A 17507-nucleotide genomic window follows, 5' to 3' on the forward strand; every position below is an offset into this window, starting at 1 on the left:
GCGAGCCCATCCTTCTTCGCCCCCGGCCGTACCTTCTAACAATGAACAACGGTCGGAACTGCCATCCGAATCCCAGTTCGCTCAAATTGTCGGCCTGGAACCTGAGCACCTTGAATTTGCTCACTTGAATATTTCGCCTGCCTGCAGAGAGGTTCTTGCCAGGGCGCGGGCGCCTTCCACGGTGAAGACCTACAAACTAAAATGGAAACGCTTCTGTCATTGGTGTTCGTCTGCTAACGCTTCTCCGGCACAGATTCTGCCCTTCTTTTTGCAGTTGGCACAGTCAGGACTGTCTCATTCCACTCTAAAAGTCTTTTTGGCAGCAATTTCTCGTTTTCGCCAGGACGGCTCTTCCTCTCTCTATTCGTCTAGAGTGATTCAGCAATTCTTTAAGGGATTGTTCCGGATGTTTCCACCCATTCGGCGTCCTCCGCCCACATGGCATCTTAACATCGTATTGGCGCAACTTATGAAGGCGCCCTTTGAGCCAATCCATTCAGCAGGTTTTAAATTCTTGACCTGGAAGGTTGCCCTCCTGCTTGCTCTGACTTCCTCTTATCGAGTAAGTGACATTCACGCCTTCACAATCCAGCCTCCTTTTCTCCAATTTAAATCGGACTGTGTTATCCTTCGAACTAACCCAGCTTTCATGTCAAAGGTGCCGTCCGACTTTCATCTTAATGAACCTGTGATTTTAAAAACCTTTTTTCCTCATCCGCAAACTCCAGCGGAACAGAGTCTGCATTCTTTGGACTTAAAGAGGTGCCTCAAGTTTTATATCAGCAGAACGGCACCCTTTCGCCAATCTGATCAACTGTTCGTTGCCTATGGGCGAACCTGTAAGGGACATACTGTTACCAAACCAACAATTGCACGTTGGATTTCTTCAGCGATATCTTTTTGCCATCAGAAGGCTGGCAAGCCTCTTCCTTCCGGAGTGAGGGCGCATTCTACAAGGGCGATGTCCTCCTCCACGGCCTTATTCGCTGGTGTGCCCATTCATCATATCTGCTGGGCAGCTACGTGGTCCAGCAGGCACACTTTCACGAGGCACTACTGCCTGGATGCAATCAACGAAGCCGATACAGCAGTGGGCCAAGCAGTTCTTCGCAATCTCTTCAAATAAGGTGATCCTCTGTTACTTCCCTCCTCCTTGGGTTGTTATCAGTTTTGTGATTCTATGATACAATGTCATTGTATTTCATGCAACTTTGATACTGCCTCTTCAGGCTGCAGAGTACTGCTCACTAGTCTATTCAAGCATGTGAATCTATGAAAGACACCCCAATACTGGAGAAGAACAAATGTTACTTACCTGTAAACTGTGGTTCTCCAGTATTGGTGTATTTCATAGATTCACATGCGACCCACCCTCCTCCCCTCAGAGGCTCTCTTCTCCTCATTAGACTCTTTTGTCACTCTTGTGCTACAAAAATCTGAGGGCCTAAGCCTCTGAGGAGAAGGTTCTAGAGGGTGCTTGCGCCTGACTGGCTGGAGTTTGGACTATAAAAACGACATGGATATGTCAGTAAAGTGATTTCTTTTTCAATGCTTTCCTATGTGTCAATGTTATCCTATGGTACTTTTGACTTGGTATGTTATTTTAAACTATATAATGTTTATTTATATATGTATTTTATTCTTATATATTTATGTATGTATCTATATACATGAGGCTTATTGCTTTTTTTTTGTTATCAAACGTTTATTAATCGTTTAACAGGTCATGCCAGAGGTGATACACAGCTTATGTGCCTACAACCTTATAGGCCGGCAGCGAACAACTTACACACAGCAGGATACACTTTCAGAGTCAGGGAAGCCTGGGAGACTCAATGATGCCCCGGGGGTAGTTCTATGAGCAGGCAGTTCCTAGCCCGGATCTCCGGTAGAAGCCCTAAACCCTGCACGAGCCCCCCATCTGACAAGAGAGTGTATAACATTGCAATAGTCACTAGGCGGAGGCAAGCAGGTCGAGCAACACTAAGCACATCCTTAGGGGCCAATGTCCTGTCATTCTAAAGACTGCACTTGACACCGTTGCTATGCAGTTCCCTGTAAACACATCTACTCACACATGCAGTCCGCCTTGGCTATTATACAGGTGGGTCACGACAAGCAGTGCATTGTTACATATCCCGCCCGTCTAATGGACAGCGTGTAGGGACACCCTCCAGCTCGCCCTCAATGAGTCCCCATTTATGGCCTGCAGTGAGTATAGCATGAGAGGGCTGGCAACCGCCAAGCGTTGTGTGGCATAGGCTCGCTAGTATCCAACAGGGTCGTATCAAGTAAGGCATAGGGCAACAACCAGCATGTAAGTCCTGGCACAGTAACAACATATTAGGGACCTGCCCATTCTCCCCGTGCTGTGTTCGCGTTAAAGCTATCCACTACCGCACCTGCATCCAATGGATAGAGAAGAGGCGACCAATCAACTAATGGGGAGGGAAACAGAACGAAAGGGAAGAAGGTGGGGGTGTGGAATCTAGGGGAGGAGGTTCAGCATGGAGGGGGGGGGGGGGGGGGGGAGAGTATGGGTCCCACCATTACCACAGGGCATAGGCCGAATGTCAAGGTCCTCCAGGGGCAGGTTCCCCCCCAACCCGGGGGTGTCTGGAAGAGTCGGAGACCCCGAATCGTTTGCCTATCTCCAGAAGTTCCCTGGATCGGTAGGGTCTACTACATCATCAAAAAGTTTAAGGGCTCGGAGCCGTGGAGGCTGCAGTCTCGTATGCTCTAGTCTCCCCAGGTGGTCGATCAAGGGCTTCCAACGCTGGCGATACTTGGTATCGCGGAGTTGAAGGCGTGCCGTGAGGAACTCCATCGCCACCACATGCCACAGGCGGGTAAACCATACATTGATTGAGGGTGTGTCAGGCTTCTTCCAATAGAGAGCCACTGTTTGTTTCGCAGCGCCCAGCATGTGAAAGCTAAGGTGTCTGTCACGGCCCGTCATGGCCCGTAGAGTCGTCGGCCGAAGGCCCAAGAGTACCACCAGCGGGTCCTCTGGGAGAGGATACCCCAAAACCTTTTTTATGCGACTGAGGACTTCCTTCCAGAAGGTGATCAGTAGAGGGCATGTCCACCAAATGTGGATGAAATCACCCGTCGCCTGAGTGCAGCGCCAGCAGAGGGGGGATGTCGTAGGGAACATTTTTTGGAGCCTAGCGGGGGTGTAATACCATTGGGTCATCACCTTGTAGGCCGATTCCTGTTGGGGAATGCTACGTAGAAGCTTGGGAATGTCGCTCCAGAGCCGAGACCATTGGGAAGGGGTAACACCTGAGCCAGTGACTTTGTGCCATCTCTCCTGGTAGGGATGGGAATCCGGTAGCTGTGCGTGTTGAAGCACCTTGTATACGCGGGAGATCAGCCCCTTGTAGGTGCCGAACGTGCGCGCCAACCGCTCGAACGGGGTGTAGGGCCGCGTGGCCGCCTGCGCCAAGGCAAAGCCCTGTATCCAATGGCGCAGTTGTATATATTGGAATTTGTCCCTCTCCAGAAGCCCAAACTCCAGCTTACATTGAGCGAATGTTTTGAGACAGTCCCCAATAAACAGGTCACGAATCGTCCTGCAGCCGGTTTCCGTCCAATTCGCGAAATATGGGGGGGCGATCCGCCGGCGGGAACTGCGGATTACGGGCGATCGGGGTGTGGGGAGACGGAAAAGTGGTTAGGCCCCGACGAACTGCCACCTTGTCCCAGATGTCAAGGACCGTTTTGGTGGGAACCGCCATGTAAGCGCTACGGCGACGAGCCTCCCGGGGCAGCCAAGCATGGTCCCAGAGTGGACGACAAGTGACTGCCCGATCCATGTGGAACCACACTTTTTCACTCTCCCACGCCCCCCATTCCAAGATATAGCGGAGATGTGACGCCCAGTAGTAGTCTAAAAGGTTGGGGCAGGCCAGCCCTCCCCGATCCCGAGGGAGTTTCAGGATCCGGTTGGAAAAGCGGGGTTTCTTCCCCCCCATATGAATGTGGTGAGGTCACGCTGCAGCCCCTGAATGCAGTGTTCCGGAATAGGAGTCGGCAAGGTTTGGAAAAGGTATAAGATCTTCGGCAAGATAGACATTTTAACCGTGTTCAGCCTACCAAGCCAGGAGAGGGGCAGGGCCTTCCATGTTCGGAGGTCGGCCATGACTGAGAGCTTGTATTCCTGCCAGTTGGCCTGCGTCCAAGTGTCCAGGTCCGGAGTTATGTTAAGGCCCAGGTACCGCACCGACTTGCTCGCCCATTGATACGGAACAGAGGCCTGGATCGCCGCGAGTTCCCCATACGGAATCGTAAGGTTAAGGGCCCAGGACTTCGTATGATTGATTTTCAGCCCAGAGGCACTTTCAAAGGTTTGGAGTAACGAGTGGACCGCCGGCAGCGAGCGCGGGGGGTCTGAGAGAGTAAGGAGTAGGTCGTCTGCAAAGAGAGCGATTTTGTGCTCAACCCCCCGAAGGGATATGCCGCCTATATCTGGCGACTGGCGTATCCTAATGGCCAGAGGTTCCACCACAAGGGCGAACAGTAGGGGCGACAAGGGGCAACCCTGCCGAGTACCTCTGCAATTGGGAAAAGGCTGCGTGAGTTGGCCGTTGACTCGCACTCTGGCCATCGGCGAGATATAGGGGGCCATGATACGTGCCACCATCTTAGGGCCCAACCCCACCTTCCGCAGGACCGCCCTGAGGAAATTCCAGTCCACTCGGTCGAAGGCCTTTTCTGCATCGAGTGATAGCAAGCATGCTGGGATCCTCCAGTGTTTGGCCTTCCCCACTATGTGCGCTATGCGGCGCACATTGTCCGCCCTCTGGCGTTGGTGGATAAACCCCACCTGGTCGGGCTCGATGAGGTTCGGGAGGTGAGTGCTAAGCCGTTTAGCCAGGATTTTGGTGTATAATTTCAAGTCTGTGTTTAATAGTGCAATAGGCCTGTAAGAGGAGCAAAGGGTGTGATCCTTCCCGGGCTTCGGTATGAGGGCTATTTCAGCCATTGCCATGTCCGGCGAGGGCCCCACTGATTCCGCGAACGAGTTGAAGAGGCGCAGGAGATACGGTTGCAATTGCGGCAAAAAGGCCCTATAGAAGGACACCGGCAGCCCGTCTGGGCCTGGCGTCTTGCCGAGCGGGAGATCCTTCAGGGCTTCCGCCATTTCCGTGCAGGTGATAGAGTCCTCCAGGGTCTCAGATTGCTGCTTGCTCAGCGGTTCCCATCCGCAGGTGTCTACGGTGTCCGATATCAGAGCTGCCGCCGGCGGGTCGCTCGCATATAGAGCCACGTAGTAATCGCGGAACGTTTGGAGCTTTGCCGGTTCCGCAATGGCCCATGACCCGTCCGTCTTTTGCAGCTTGGCGATATGGGCTCGTGCCGCTCGCGTTCGCAGGCGCCGCGCCAGAACAGCACCTACCTTATCTCCGCCCTCGTAATACCGCTGCTTGAGTGAAAGCAGGGCGCGCTCAGCCTTGTTGGTACGGTGCGCGCGGAGCTGCCCGCGTAGAACGGCCAAGCGTCTCTTACGCGACGCCATCGGGCGTTCGTGGTCTAGCTTCTCCAACGTCTTTACTTCACGCTCGATTTTGGTTTCATAGAGCCTGGCTTCCCGCGCCCTGGCTGCTGCTATTGCCGTGAGGGTACCTCGTATCGTAGCCTGAAAGGCATCCCAGAGAAGAGGGAGGGGGGTCCCCGGCACGTCGTTATCAGCGAAATACGCCAGGATGGCCGCCTGGACCTCCTCTCTATCCACCGGGTCCCGAAGGACGTGATCCGGGAATCTCCAGCGGCTCAAACGCGTCGGGCGAGTGGAACTCTCCCGTATGAGCAATTCCACATGAGCGTGATCCGAAATCGAAATGCCGGAGTGTGACACTGAAATGATGTCCTTGAGCAGGGAGTGCGATGCAAAGAGGAGGTCGATGTGAGAGTATGAGCGGTGTACATGGGAGTAGAAGGTGTAGTCCCGAAGCCCCGGCGAGTAGTCCCGCCAGGTGTCCACCAAGTTTAAGGAAGTGAGGGAACTCTTCACCGCCGCAGACATAGCCCCAGTCCCGTGAAATGCCCCCCCACAGCGGTCCATCTCCGCGTCCCACACCAAATTGAAGTCACCTCCAACTATGAGATCGGTGTCGACTGGCTCAAGGTGCTCCCTAATGATCCCGCGTATAAAGGCATCTTGACCCTGGTTGGGGGAGTAGATATTACACAAGGTGAGTGGGTGATTCCCTCTCCTGAGCTCCACCCGCAGGAACCGACCCTCAGCATCCCTACTGACCCTAGTGTCTCCCCGGAGGAACCCCGCCCTACAGAGGATGGCTACTCCCGCCGACTTAGTGGTGGCCGAAGACCAAAACTGGTGGGGGAAGCGGGGGTGCGCCATTCGCACCACATCCGATTTGAGAAGGTGAGTCTCTTGGAGGAAAATGACGTCGGGGCTCTGCAGGAGCAAATAGCGCCATATTTGGCGTCACTTATTGGGTGAGTTAAGCCCTTTCACATTGAGGGATACTATCTTCCAAGAGGGCGAGTCACTCATTGACGCAGGACCACTAGCAAGGCATCTTTCATGCTGTTGTTCCCCTCAGACGTGTGTCCCCCCCACCAAAAGGGTACAGAAAGGGAGGGAGAGGAGAGAAGGGAAACATGGCAGGAACAACAACCAAAACAATTAATCGGCCAACAGGGCCAGCAAGGTCTATTCCAGTCTAGGGAGTAGCCAGGCACAATGGCACAGGCTGTCCCGGAGATGTCACTCTCCCAGAAATAGGAGTGGGGGTGAGTCATCGCTTATCTGTAGATCCATGATGTCGAGGGTCCGCTCCGGACCACCGCCGCAGCCGTACAGGTGTCACTCCAGGTACCAGGCAGGTGTGCGCCCCCCAGGGAGGTCCCCCGGGCGTCGTGAGAGGCAGGGCCAGGGCCGCCACAAGTAGACCAAGCCCACAGCCGACTCAGTGTCCAAGCTGCTACCAGAAAGGGGGTGTCACCAAGAAACATTCATTTGGAGGCGAGCGCTTGCGAACCAGATGGTGACGGACCTCCCTCCAGGGATTTGATGTGCTCGATGATGTCTTGCTTGTCCCGGGAGGATCTGCTGCCATCCGGGGAGGAGGGTGCCTAGGGCGGCGCACCGTGGACCACTGAGGCTTCAGAGGGACGCGGAGACCAGCAGGTCGGCGCGAGGGGCTAGCCGGCGGGGAGTCCGGGATCTGAAGCAGCTGGGCCGCATCTCGATAGGAACGCAGCACACGTCGCTTAGATTCCCACTGGAACATGAGGGCAAAGGGGTGGGCCCATTGATATCGAATGTTGAGTTCCCTCAGCTTGTCCGTAATGGGCCGGAAGTCCCGCCGGCGCCGGAGGGTAGTAGGGGCCAGGTCATGAAATAGCTGGATGGGCTTGCCCCCACAGAGGATTTCAGGTTTGCTTCTAGCCGCTTTGAGAATGGCTTCTTTCTCGACGAAGAAGTGGACCCGCGTCAAGATGTCAGGGATGAGTCCCGGCCTTCCAGACGGTCCTGAGACCCTATGCGCACGGTCCAATGTGGGTGGTGAAGTGTCATCGTCACCTCGAATATCATGGAGTAGGTCCGCCACAAATGACATAATGTCTGCTCCTTCCGCTCCAGTTGGCACCCCCCGTATGCGTATGTTGTTGCGGCGCCCCCTATTTTCCAAATCTTCTTGTTTGATTTGCAGCTCGACATGTTGTTCTTCTAGAGTGGCGAGCCGCTGCCATAGGTGTTCCTGGTCCTCCGTACGTGCGTCTAAGGTTTTCTCCAAGTCATCAACCCGGCCACCGAGTTCCCCAACATCTCGTCGCAGCTCCTTGACACAGGCCTGGACCTCTGTGCGCAGCGACCCAATTTCCGTTTTGAGCTCCTGCATGAACGACGCCATGAAGGACTGCGTGACTGGCGCAGCAGCGGCCCCAGGATCCGATAGTGCTGCACTCGTCGACGGTACAGTCGGCTTGCCCCACAAATCCTTAACCGAGGCGTCTTTGGGGGCCGCGGGCGGCTCCTTCCCTGGCTTAGTGCGCGTCATGCTGCTAGAGGGTCAGGGGGCAGCGTCTCAACAGGGGGGAGCAGGGACCCCGGCACTCCAGAATGGGCACTCAGCGTAAAGCGCAGGTCACTGGGCTACGCAGTTCATGAATTGCAGTGAAGCCCGTTCCAAACAGCCCTCCAGGCTCTGCGCCGTCGGGAAGGGGGAATGTCAGGTTCTCAAGCCCCCGCGTGGTGCCTGGCTGCCGGACAGGCGATCCGCCCCCCACGGGGGATCCCACCTGCTCAGCCGAATGGGGGAGGTGCAGTGGGGGCGTCGTAGCATCTGACGGCTCGCCGCTTCAGTCCCGGTCCACCCGGTGGGGCCCCGATCAGCCCATCAGCCGTGGGGGGGCCTTTACGCGAAGGTTAGCCTCTGTCCCCGCCCCCGCCAGTCCGGGCAGGCTCCAAGCAAGTCTAGGCCGCAGCGCCCCAGGCTGAGGCGCACTCCCTCCGTCTGCAATCAGGCCTCAATATGAGCCGGCCGGGGGTCCCAGAGCAGCCCCCAGGGACAGCGCGGCAGCGCGGGGCTCCGCGATCCACTTCCAACATCTTGCTCTCTCGTCTCAGCGCTCCCCCAAGCACCAATAGTCGCAGGTCTCCGGGGCTCAGCTCAGCAGGCGCCAACCGGGGTGCAGTGAGGCCGGGCACCAGACACTCCCAGGGTAGAGGCCCAGCAGGCAGTCAGCACCAGTTCACCGGGGCCCGGCTCACCATGGGCAGCGCTTTCCCTCGGCCGCCAGCCACACCAGCCGCCTCTAGCGCCAGACTCACCACCAGGCCACATCCACGCAGCAGGGAAAATGGCGGCGGGTGCTCTGCAGCCACCACGTTGCGTCCCCAGTCACACCGGCCAGCCAGGCGTCCCCCTCGGGAAGCCGTCGTTCTCCCTCCTCAAGGTCGGGTCACTCCGCGCACCCAGCGCCGTCAGCAGCCGTCTCCGGGCCCGCAGCGAGCCCCCAACGCACCCGGGAGCGTCCCGGCCTACCAGAGTCTGACGCTGGCGATCACCACCTCCGCTCGGGCCTCGCAGTCGTCGCTCTCATCGCCGACGCCGTCCGGGGTCAGGGGTCCTCTACTGTCGGTGCCTTCCAGCAAGGAGCCTGCAGCAGTCACCAGCGCGACGCCTCCTCAGCTCCGGACTCGCCCAGCTCCGGGCGCGCAGATCGGGTGTAGAGAAAATGGCGGCCAGCCCGGCCGTCACCCGGCTCCTCGTCTGCGCGGTGTTTGCCAGCCTCAACAGCCACCGCCGACCGCCCAGACCGGCGCCCCCAGTGCTCCGCTCTCCCCGGCTGTGTCTCCGGTCTAAGCTTCGCCGTCACACCGCTGTAAGTGGCAGTTTACATCAGCGGCGGTCCGGAGCGGCCGCGACCTACATCCTACTCCATTCCCGGCGAGACCACGTCCCCGGCTTATTGCTTTTTATGTACCGTGGGACTCCCACTTCGACGACGGGAAATATTCAAGCATGTGAATCTATGAAAGACACCAATGCTGGAGAACCACAGTTTACAGGCAAGTAACATTTGTTCTTCTTTGTATCTTAGAGAGCACAATGCATGCAAAGTCTAGTTTTTCACTTGAATTACAATATATACTGGCATTCCCTGTGGCCTCCATGGGTTCTCTTCTTTCGGTCAACATCACCTATCATGGGTCCCGCTTTTTATGGCTTTGAGTGAGCTGATGCTACAATGCATTTTTACACAATATCCCCAGTGCGTTGTGACCGGCATACATAATTTCATGTCACTATTTTCCAAAGCCTCATCACTGCTATATGAGGTTGACACGTAAGAATTGTACGTAAAAGATTTCATGAGAGATGATGTTCCATACCAATGTATGTATATTTTCTGCAGCCTTGAAATGGTCCAATGGACGAAACACGTGTCGGCTGCTTTTGCTAGTATAGACCAGATATTGGCTGTTACTGCTTGTATATAAACCAAACATTGTGGAAACTACAAATGGAATAAAATAACTTCACAAAAAAGGGCAAATAATTTGATGGACTTCACATTAGGACTACTTTCTTTATTAAATGGACTTTCTATGTGTGCTCTAGTACTTATTATTTTTTGTAATTTTTGCCAAGGACATTGTCCTAAGCAGGTGCACACTCTAGGTGGCAGGGTGTCCGCAGTACCATGGTAGCACCTCTACCCCACATGAAGATATATGTGTATGATCTAACATCCCTAACAATAGTGCTGAAAATTGGATCTGCAATTGTTGTGAGCATAGCCACCATTTGTGTTTGTGTAGTTAGGAAATGATGACTTAGTTTTTGCTCAACTCTGATTTCAGTAAAACGTAAAGAGATCTTTCCAGAATGTGCTTGCGTTTTCTGTGTGTTCAGGTTACTTTTCTTAGGACTTCAGTTAAGCTTTAAAGATGCAAATAGGTTTTGTGAGGACAGCAACTCATTTTTGTTGCAATTATTTCAGGAGTTTCCTGATGACGCAGGGGAGTTTATTGAGAAATTACGTTTTCAGGAGAGTCTGAGGACTTAAAGGTATTTTTCAGAATGTGGAGTGATTTTATGAGGATCTGAAACTTTGTGTGAGCTCAGCAGTGGCATTTACACACTGCAGCAGTGAGACCTGCTCCTTACACACTGACAGGAGGATAATAAACCAGCCTTACCTGCTTAGGGTGCTTCTGACATCCTGAAAAATAGAGAAAGAAATACAGAGAAATCAGTTTCCACAGGAGATCTTAAAGTTATGGCGGTATTTTTAGGAGTGACACACTTCTATCTATGGTTAAAAAACAGTGACTGGGGTCACATGACACAGCACATTCTGGGGTATCGCATGACTAAGCACAGAATGAGGGATTCTCAAGGAGGTCACATGATATAACAGAAACTGATATTTGGAATGGTAATGACAAAGCACAGTGTACTTCTGAATGGAGTCACAAAACACAGCACATTCTGATATTCTGAATGGAGTCACCTGACACATTGTATGATGTTCGCAACAGGGTCACATGCATGGGCATCATTTAGGGATTGCCAGGGGTCGCAGCTGTGACTCCTGGCTTGCCCCTTGTGACCCCTGGCACTGCTTGTGCGACCTCTGGCTTCAGAAGTAGCAAAATGAGTAAGGAGAACACAGCGGACGCTCGCCCTTATGGGAGTTGTTCTCCCCCTTTGTTTTCAGCCAATTTTATATTAAACTAATAGTGAACAATAGATCACTATTCACTGTTAGTGTAGTAAAAAATGGGGCACGAGGATCTAGAATGAGAACTTCTGCAGCAGATGTCTTAAATAAATAAATGCTTTTAAATGTATGTAGGGTACGCGCTTGGGGATCGGAGTGTGGTTGTGTGTTTGTGAGTGTTTGTACGTGTGAGCATGAGTGTTTGTAAGTAAAAGTGAGTGTCAGTGACAGGTAGTGTGTGAGAGCCACTAAAAGGTAGTGAGTGAGAATAAGTGAGAATGAGTGGCAGTGAGCATGAGAGTCAGAATGAGTGACAAGAAGAGGGAGTGCACAAGTGAAAAAGTATGAGTTAGTAGGAGTTGGATTGAGTGTGAATGAAGGAGAGAGAATGAGTGATAGAGTGTTTGAGAATGAAAGAGTTAGAGCAAGTGAGTATGAGTAAGTATGTTAGAGTCAGAGTAAGAACGAGTGAGAGTGAGGTAGACTAAGTGAGAATGAATGAATGAGTGTGGCTGAGTAAATGGGAGTGAGAATATGATGTAATGCTTGCTAGTCTGCCATTGGCCCCTACACACTGAAGGTACTTTGTGGCTTATAGAGGGACCCATAGAAAACTTCTACTGCTGGAATACTGGAGGCAAGTGATGGGTCATTTTCTATCCCTTGCTGCCTTTCCTTCAGTCGCTCTACTGTTACCGCCTCATCATCATGCCCAGCACAGGCAGTAGCAAAGACGAGGGCGAGAAGCGCTGTGAGTAAGTAACAGTTATGGTAATAAACTATTTTACAGGATTAATGTTTTTTCAAGATGTTTTACAAGACAGAAAATTAACCTGGTAAACAGACATAAGAGATACCTGAGAAGATGTTCAGAATATGGTATTAAAACATCATGAAAACGGACCATGGAATTAAAGGGTGTCGAGAAATAAACAACAGAGGAGTGAAAAATAAAATCACAACGGGAAGCCAGATGAGTGAGGCACAAAAATATACATTTTCTGATTGGTAAAATGCAGACTTCATCATTTAAGTGAACCATGAAACCTCGGAGATGATCTAACAAGGCCACGCAGGACTAAAACGGTAATAAAGTACGACTTCAGGATGGTAACATTTTAAAGTAATAAACAAGCGTCCCATGGCCGTATGTTGGTTCATTACAGTAGGACTTCAGGATGATAAATATTCAATAATAAGCAAGCGTCGCGTGGCCGTATGCTGGTTCATTACAGTAGGACTTCAGGATGATAAATATTTAATAATAAGCAAGCGTCCTGTGGTGGTATGTTGGCTAATGTTTAATGAAATTACTATCTAGAATGATGAGGGAGAAAATCAACAAACATATAAAGCAGGGGTCTGCAACCGATCGATCGCGAGCTATTGGTAGCTCGCCGACAACCTGTCAGTAGCTCGCAGCCTGACTCCACTTTTGTATTCTGTCATTGCAGTTTTGTTTATTTTTAGGCCTTTTTGACTTCTTATCCATTCTTGCTCGCTGTCGCACACACCAACTGCTTCCATTGGCTATAGAGCTTCGCTGGGGTGTGGTGGGGCAAAGCGAGTAACATCAGTTCTGCATGAGCAGTGTTAGACTGCCCACCATCAGTGACTGGTGCGCTTCCAGTCCATGTTGGCCGCTTCTCATTGGTTGACATACAAGGTGGGATATGCAGTCTTAGATGTGCGTACACTGCCTCTGCCAGCATCCCGCGTGCTGCGACTATGTCTGCAGCACTTGAATAATGTTAATGTTATATCCTGAGTTTTACTTAATTGTAATTAGCCTAGGTCTTCCTAGCTGCTCAGCCAGAGTGAGAGATGGTAACGGAATGTTGGTGTGACTGTGATGAATGGAATGCCTGGGTGCCTGTGTGGGTGAGTGATGACAGTTGGAGATGGGCTGAGCAGCTAGGCAGGCTGCTCCTGGTGGGGCCGTGATATGGGCTGTAACAAGGGCCTAAGTAGTGGCTGGAGTAGGAGCTGGTACATGGCTAAACCTAGACTGATGCTACCTGGAACTGGAACTAATAAAGAAGACTTTAAAACCTACATCATGGCTACCAGTGTATACTTCATGTAAGAGTACAACATAATTTTGGCGACGAGCGGACCTGGACCCAAGCGTACTCAAGGACTGATCAGATCTACAAAGAAACTGTGAGAACCAGCGCAACTACAAAGAAACCGTGAGAACCAGCGCAATTACAAAGAAAAAAGAAAGAAAAGTACATGAAACAGTATGGAGTAAAAGGCAAGCCGGCCCCAACCTGTGTCCTGCCTGATCTTACTCCATGGACTTGACCACGGGTATGGTCTGTATGTTAGGGTGTGAAATGACTGCCTGTCACCCTACCACTTCCTTGTGAATCCGCTGTAAGGATGTATCTATTGCTAAAAGGAATAGTGGCTGTTCAAGATGTGAGTTGTGGTCCAACTCAGTGAAGTAAATTCACAGGTGCCACACAGGAGCGGTGTGGTTCGGTTAAGATGGGTACTTTTATAGCACTTCGAGAGTACAAGCAGCTTCAGAAAACAAGGTGAGATTAATGGTATTTGCTATGTTGTCTGCGGTTACGCTGCATCGAGGTGTTGTGTGTGACAAAATGGTCTTGCTTCTACTCTGCAAGGAATGGTTACACAACGTGGCCTTATGGTTTAAAAACCCAAAACTGTCGTGTCTCTGCAAGTTTTACTCATCATACAATTGAGTCTCGTTGCCTGCAGAGGGACGGATCTATCTAAGTGAGTCAAATGCTGATTTATGATATTTTATCACCAGAAATGACGTGCCTACTCTGAGGCACGGGGATCTCTTGTGCCTCGTTTGGAATTTAAAGTATGGCTGGAGCACATTTTTTACGACATTTAAACTTAAATGTTTAGTGTTTTTTATGGGTTTCCTTATGTTTGAGGCAGCAATGGCAGTTCAACTGCAACAGCGCATTTTAAAATGGAACGCGCGAGCACGCTTACCTTCAACTTGGGGTTCGCGTGCAGTTGCTTCGGTGAAGTCCTTTCATCACGATTGTGGAATCTTCAGTTGTGACGTGCCTGGCAGGTTCAGCTATGCCTTGGACTAAAGGAGTGCATTGACGCACTGTGAGCCACCCGGCGTACGTAACAAAAGCGTGCCGCCATCTTGTGGTTAGACGCGCTCCACTTCGTGAGTGCATTTGCTTCGTGGCTCTTAAGCACTATCAATAAAGTTTTCTTATGACGCCTGGGGACAACGCGAGATTTTCGTGATGGATTCATCGGTGTTCGTTGGAGGACGGTCAAATTCACGTCGACTCTACAAGGAGGTCTGTCAATTTTCACCGAACTTTGTATTTGCCGGTAAACTTTTAAGGCAGGAGACACATTTTAGTGGCATGCTACTTTGTTGATGCAGAAACGTGATATCTTAAGCTGTCCAGCAGTTATGGTGTAACACTGGCCGGTTTGTCAAGGGAGTATTGATGTGTTCTGCTTCTTTAGTTTTTAGTGCGATCTGTCTTAGCTTTTGAGAGTCAAAATAGCACAAGTGAAAATTTCAAAGCTGAGGAACAAGAACATTATGTCTTGTTTAGCACTCGGGTGAGAGGTCGCTCACCGGCGTTGGGCATAGTTTTCTGATGTGTTACAGTGTTCATTTTATGTTGTGATGCCACAGTTGTTTTACGCAGTTATTGGTTGGGAGGTTCTAGTCTCCTAGTGGGTGGTCATCACAGTTTATCCCTTAGTAGAGGGATGCGGTTGGGTTTTAGTCCCAGTTAGTGATCTACATGGGAGTAGGTATACGGATTATCTTACTTATACCAGTGGGTGTTATTCCTAATGTATGTACAAGGGTACATTGTATGGTATGCCACAGTTTCTGCCTTACATGTTTGGTGTTCTGGTCGTGGTGGGTGGTTTCCCCACTTCTTTGTGTTGTGTGTAAGTCATCCTGCGCTTCACGTGTTGTATGTGTGTAAGTCGCCCTGCGTCTCACATGTTGTCCTGTGTAAGTCGCCCTGCGCTTCAGTTGTCGTGTGTAAGTCGCCCTGCGCGTCACATGTTGTCCTGTGTAAGTCGCCCTGCACTTCAGTTGTTGTTGTGTGTAAGTCGCCTTGTGCATCACGTATTGTCCTGTGTAAGTCGCCCTGCGCTTCAGTTGTGGTCGTGTGTAAGTCGTACTGCGCCTCACTGTGTGTACTCTCTATGTGGTCCATATTGTTGTACACGTTTATTTGTAGTGTCGGTTCACCCTTGATGTCTGTTTATGGCCTCGGGTGTTTGTCGTGGTGTGTTCACCTTTCACTACGTGTATTTTGTATGTTCAGGGGAAAGAAGGAGGGGTCACTGCTAGTTAGACAGTGTTAAGTTTTCCCCAAACTACGCAGTGTTAGGTGCGTTGTAAATTGTTATAATACTCTTCATGAGGGAGGATGGGTAATGTTGATGCATGTTTTTATGATATGTCGTTTTTGCCTTTCTTCTCTTTAATTTACTTAGTTCTTGTTTTAGTGATGTTTTTCTTTTGGTTGCATCCTTGAGTTATGGACATTACGGTTTATTTTGTGTATAGTTCTTTGTTGTAGTAATGTAAACTTTGTTTTCATTTTAAAAGGAAAGGGATAATGTTATATCCTGAGTTTTACTTAATTGTAATTAGCCTAGGTCTTCCTAGCTGCTCAGCCAGAGTGAGAGATGGTAACGGAATGTTGGTGTGACTGTGATGAATGGAATGCCTGGGTGCCTGTGTGGGTGAGTGATGACAGTTGGAGATGGGCTGAGCAGCTAGGCAGGCTGCTCCTGGTGGGGCCGTGATATGGGCTGTAACAAGGGCCTAAGTAGTGGCTGGAGTAGGAGCTGGTACATGGCTAAACCTAGACTGATGCTACCTGGAACTAATAAAGAAGACTTTAAAACCTACATCATGGCTACCAGTGTATACTTCATGTAAGAGTACAACAGATATGCAGTCTTAGATGTGCGTACACTGCCTCTGCCAGCATCCCGCATGCTGCGACTATGTCTGCAGCACTTGAATAATGTGGGTTTGCCAGTGTGGCGCCTGTGGATGTTAAGCTTTCTCTAGAAACAGAAGTGCATCAGCTGCTTTGCTAGTGCGGCACCTGTGGATGTGAAGCTTTCTATAGAAACAGAAGTGCATCAGCTGCTTTGCTGGTGCAGCGCCTGTGGATGTGAAGCTTTCTCTAGAAACAGAAGTGCATCAGCTGCTTTGCTAGTGCGGCGGCTGTGTATGTGAAGCTTTCTCTAGAAACAGAAGTGCATCAGCTGCTTTGCTGGTGTGACGCCTGTGGATGTGAAGCTTTCTCTAGAAACAGGAGTGCATCAGCTGCTATGCTAGTGTGACGCCTGTGGATGTGAAGCTTTCTCTAGAAACAGAAGTGCATCAGCTGCATTGCTAGTGCGGCGCCTGTGGATGTGAAGCTTTCTCTAGAAACAGAAGTGCATCAGCTGCTTTGCTAGTGCGGCGCCTGTGGATGTGAAGCTTTCTCTAGAAACAGAAGTGCATCAGCCGCTTTGCTAGTGCGATGCCTGTGGATGTGAAGCTTTCTCTAGAAACAGAAGTGCATCAGCTGCTTTGCTAGTGCGGCGCCTGTGAGTGTGAAGCTTTCTCTAGAAACAGAAGTGCATCAGCTGCTTTGCTAGTGCGGCGCCTGTGGATGAGAAGCTTTCTCTAGAAACAGAAGTGCATCAGCTGCTTTGCTAGTGCGGCACCTGTGGATGAGAAGCTTTCTCTAGAAACAGAAGTGCATCAGCTGCTTTGTTAGTGCGGCGCCTGTGGATGTGAAGCTTTCTCTAGAAACAGAAGTGCATCAGCTGCTTTGCTGGTGTGGTGCCTGTGGATGTGAAGCTTTCTCTAGAAACAGAAGTGCATCAGCTGCATTGCTAGTGCGGCGCCTGTGGATGTGAAGCTTTCTCTAGAAACAGAAGTGCATCAGCTGCTTTGCTAGTGCGGCGCCTGTGGATGTGAAGCTTTCTCTAGAAACAGAAGTGCATCAGCCGCTTTGCTAGTGCGATGCCTGTGGATGTGAAGCTTTCTCTAGAAACAGAAGTGCATCAGCTGCTTTGCTAGTGCGGCACCTGTGGATGAGAAGCTTTCTCTAGAAACAGAAGTGCACCAGCTGCTTTGCTAGTGCGGCGCCTGTGGATGTGAAGCTTTCTCTAGAAACAGAAGTGCATCAGCTGCTTTGCTAGTGCGGCGCCTGTGGATGTTAAGCTTTCTCTAGAAACAGAAGTGCATCAGCTGCTTTGCTAGTGCGGCGCCTGTGGATGTGAAGCTTTCTCTAGAAACAGAAGTGCAT

The 17507-nt window shown here is 51.0% G+C and overlaps 1 protein-coding gene across 2 annotated transcripts in view; it reads right to left on the bottom strand.

The window, feature by feature from the left end:
• Positions 1–17507, bottom strand: part of LOC146869223 (E3 ubiquitin-protein ligase TRIM39-like) — a 186559-nt gene that overhangs the window by 56483 nt on the left and 112569 nt on the right. For both annotated transcript variants that reach the window (XM_085644153.1, XM_085644235.1), the window contains one exon: positions 10682–10704. In XM_085644153.1, the coding sequence (XP_085500279.1) occupies positions 10682–10704 (23 nt within the window). The remainder of the gene's footprint in view (positions 1–10681; positions 10705–17507) is intronic.

This window comes from Triturus cristatus, chromosome 1_1 (assembly GCF_964204655.1).
Source record: "Triturus cristatus chromosome 1_1, aTriCri1.1, whole genome shotgun sequence".
NCBI lineage: Eukaryota > Metazoa > Chordata > Amphibia > Caudata > Salamandridae > Triturus > Triturus cristatus.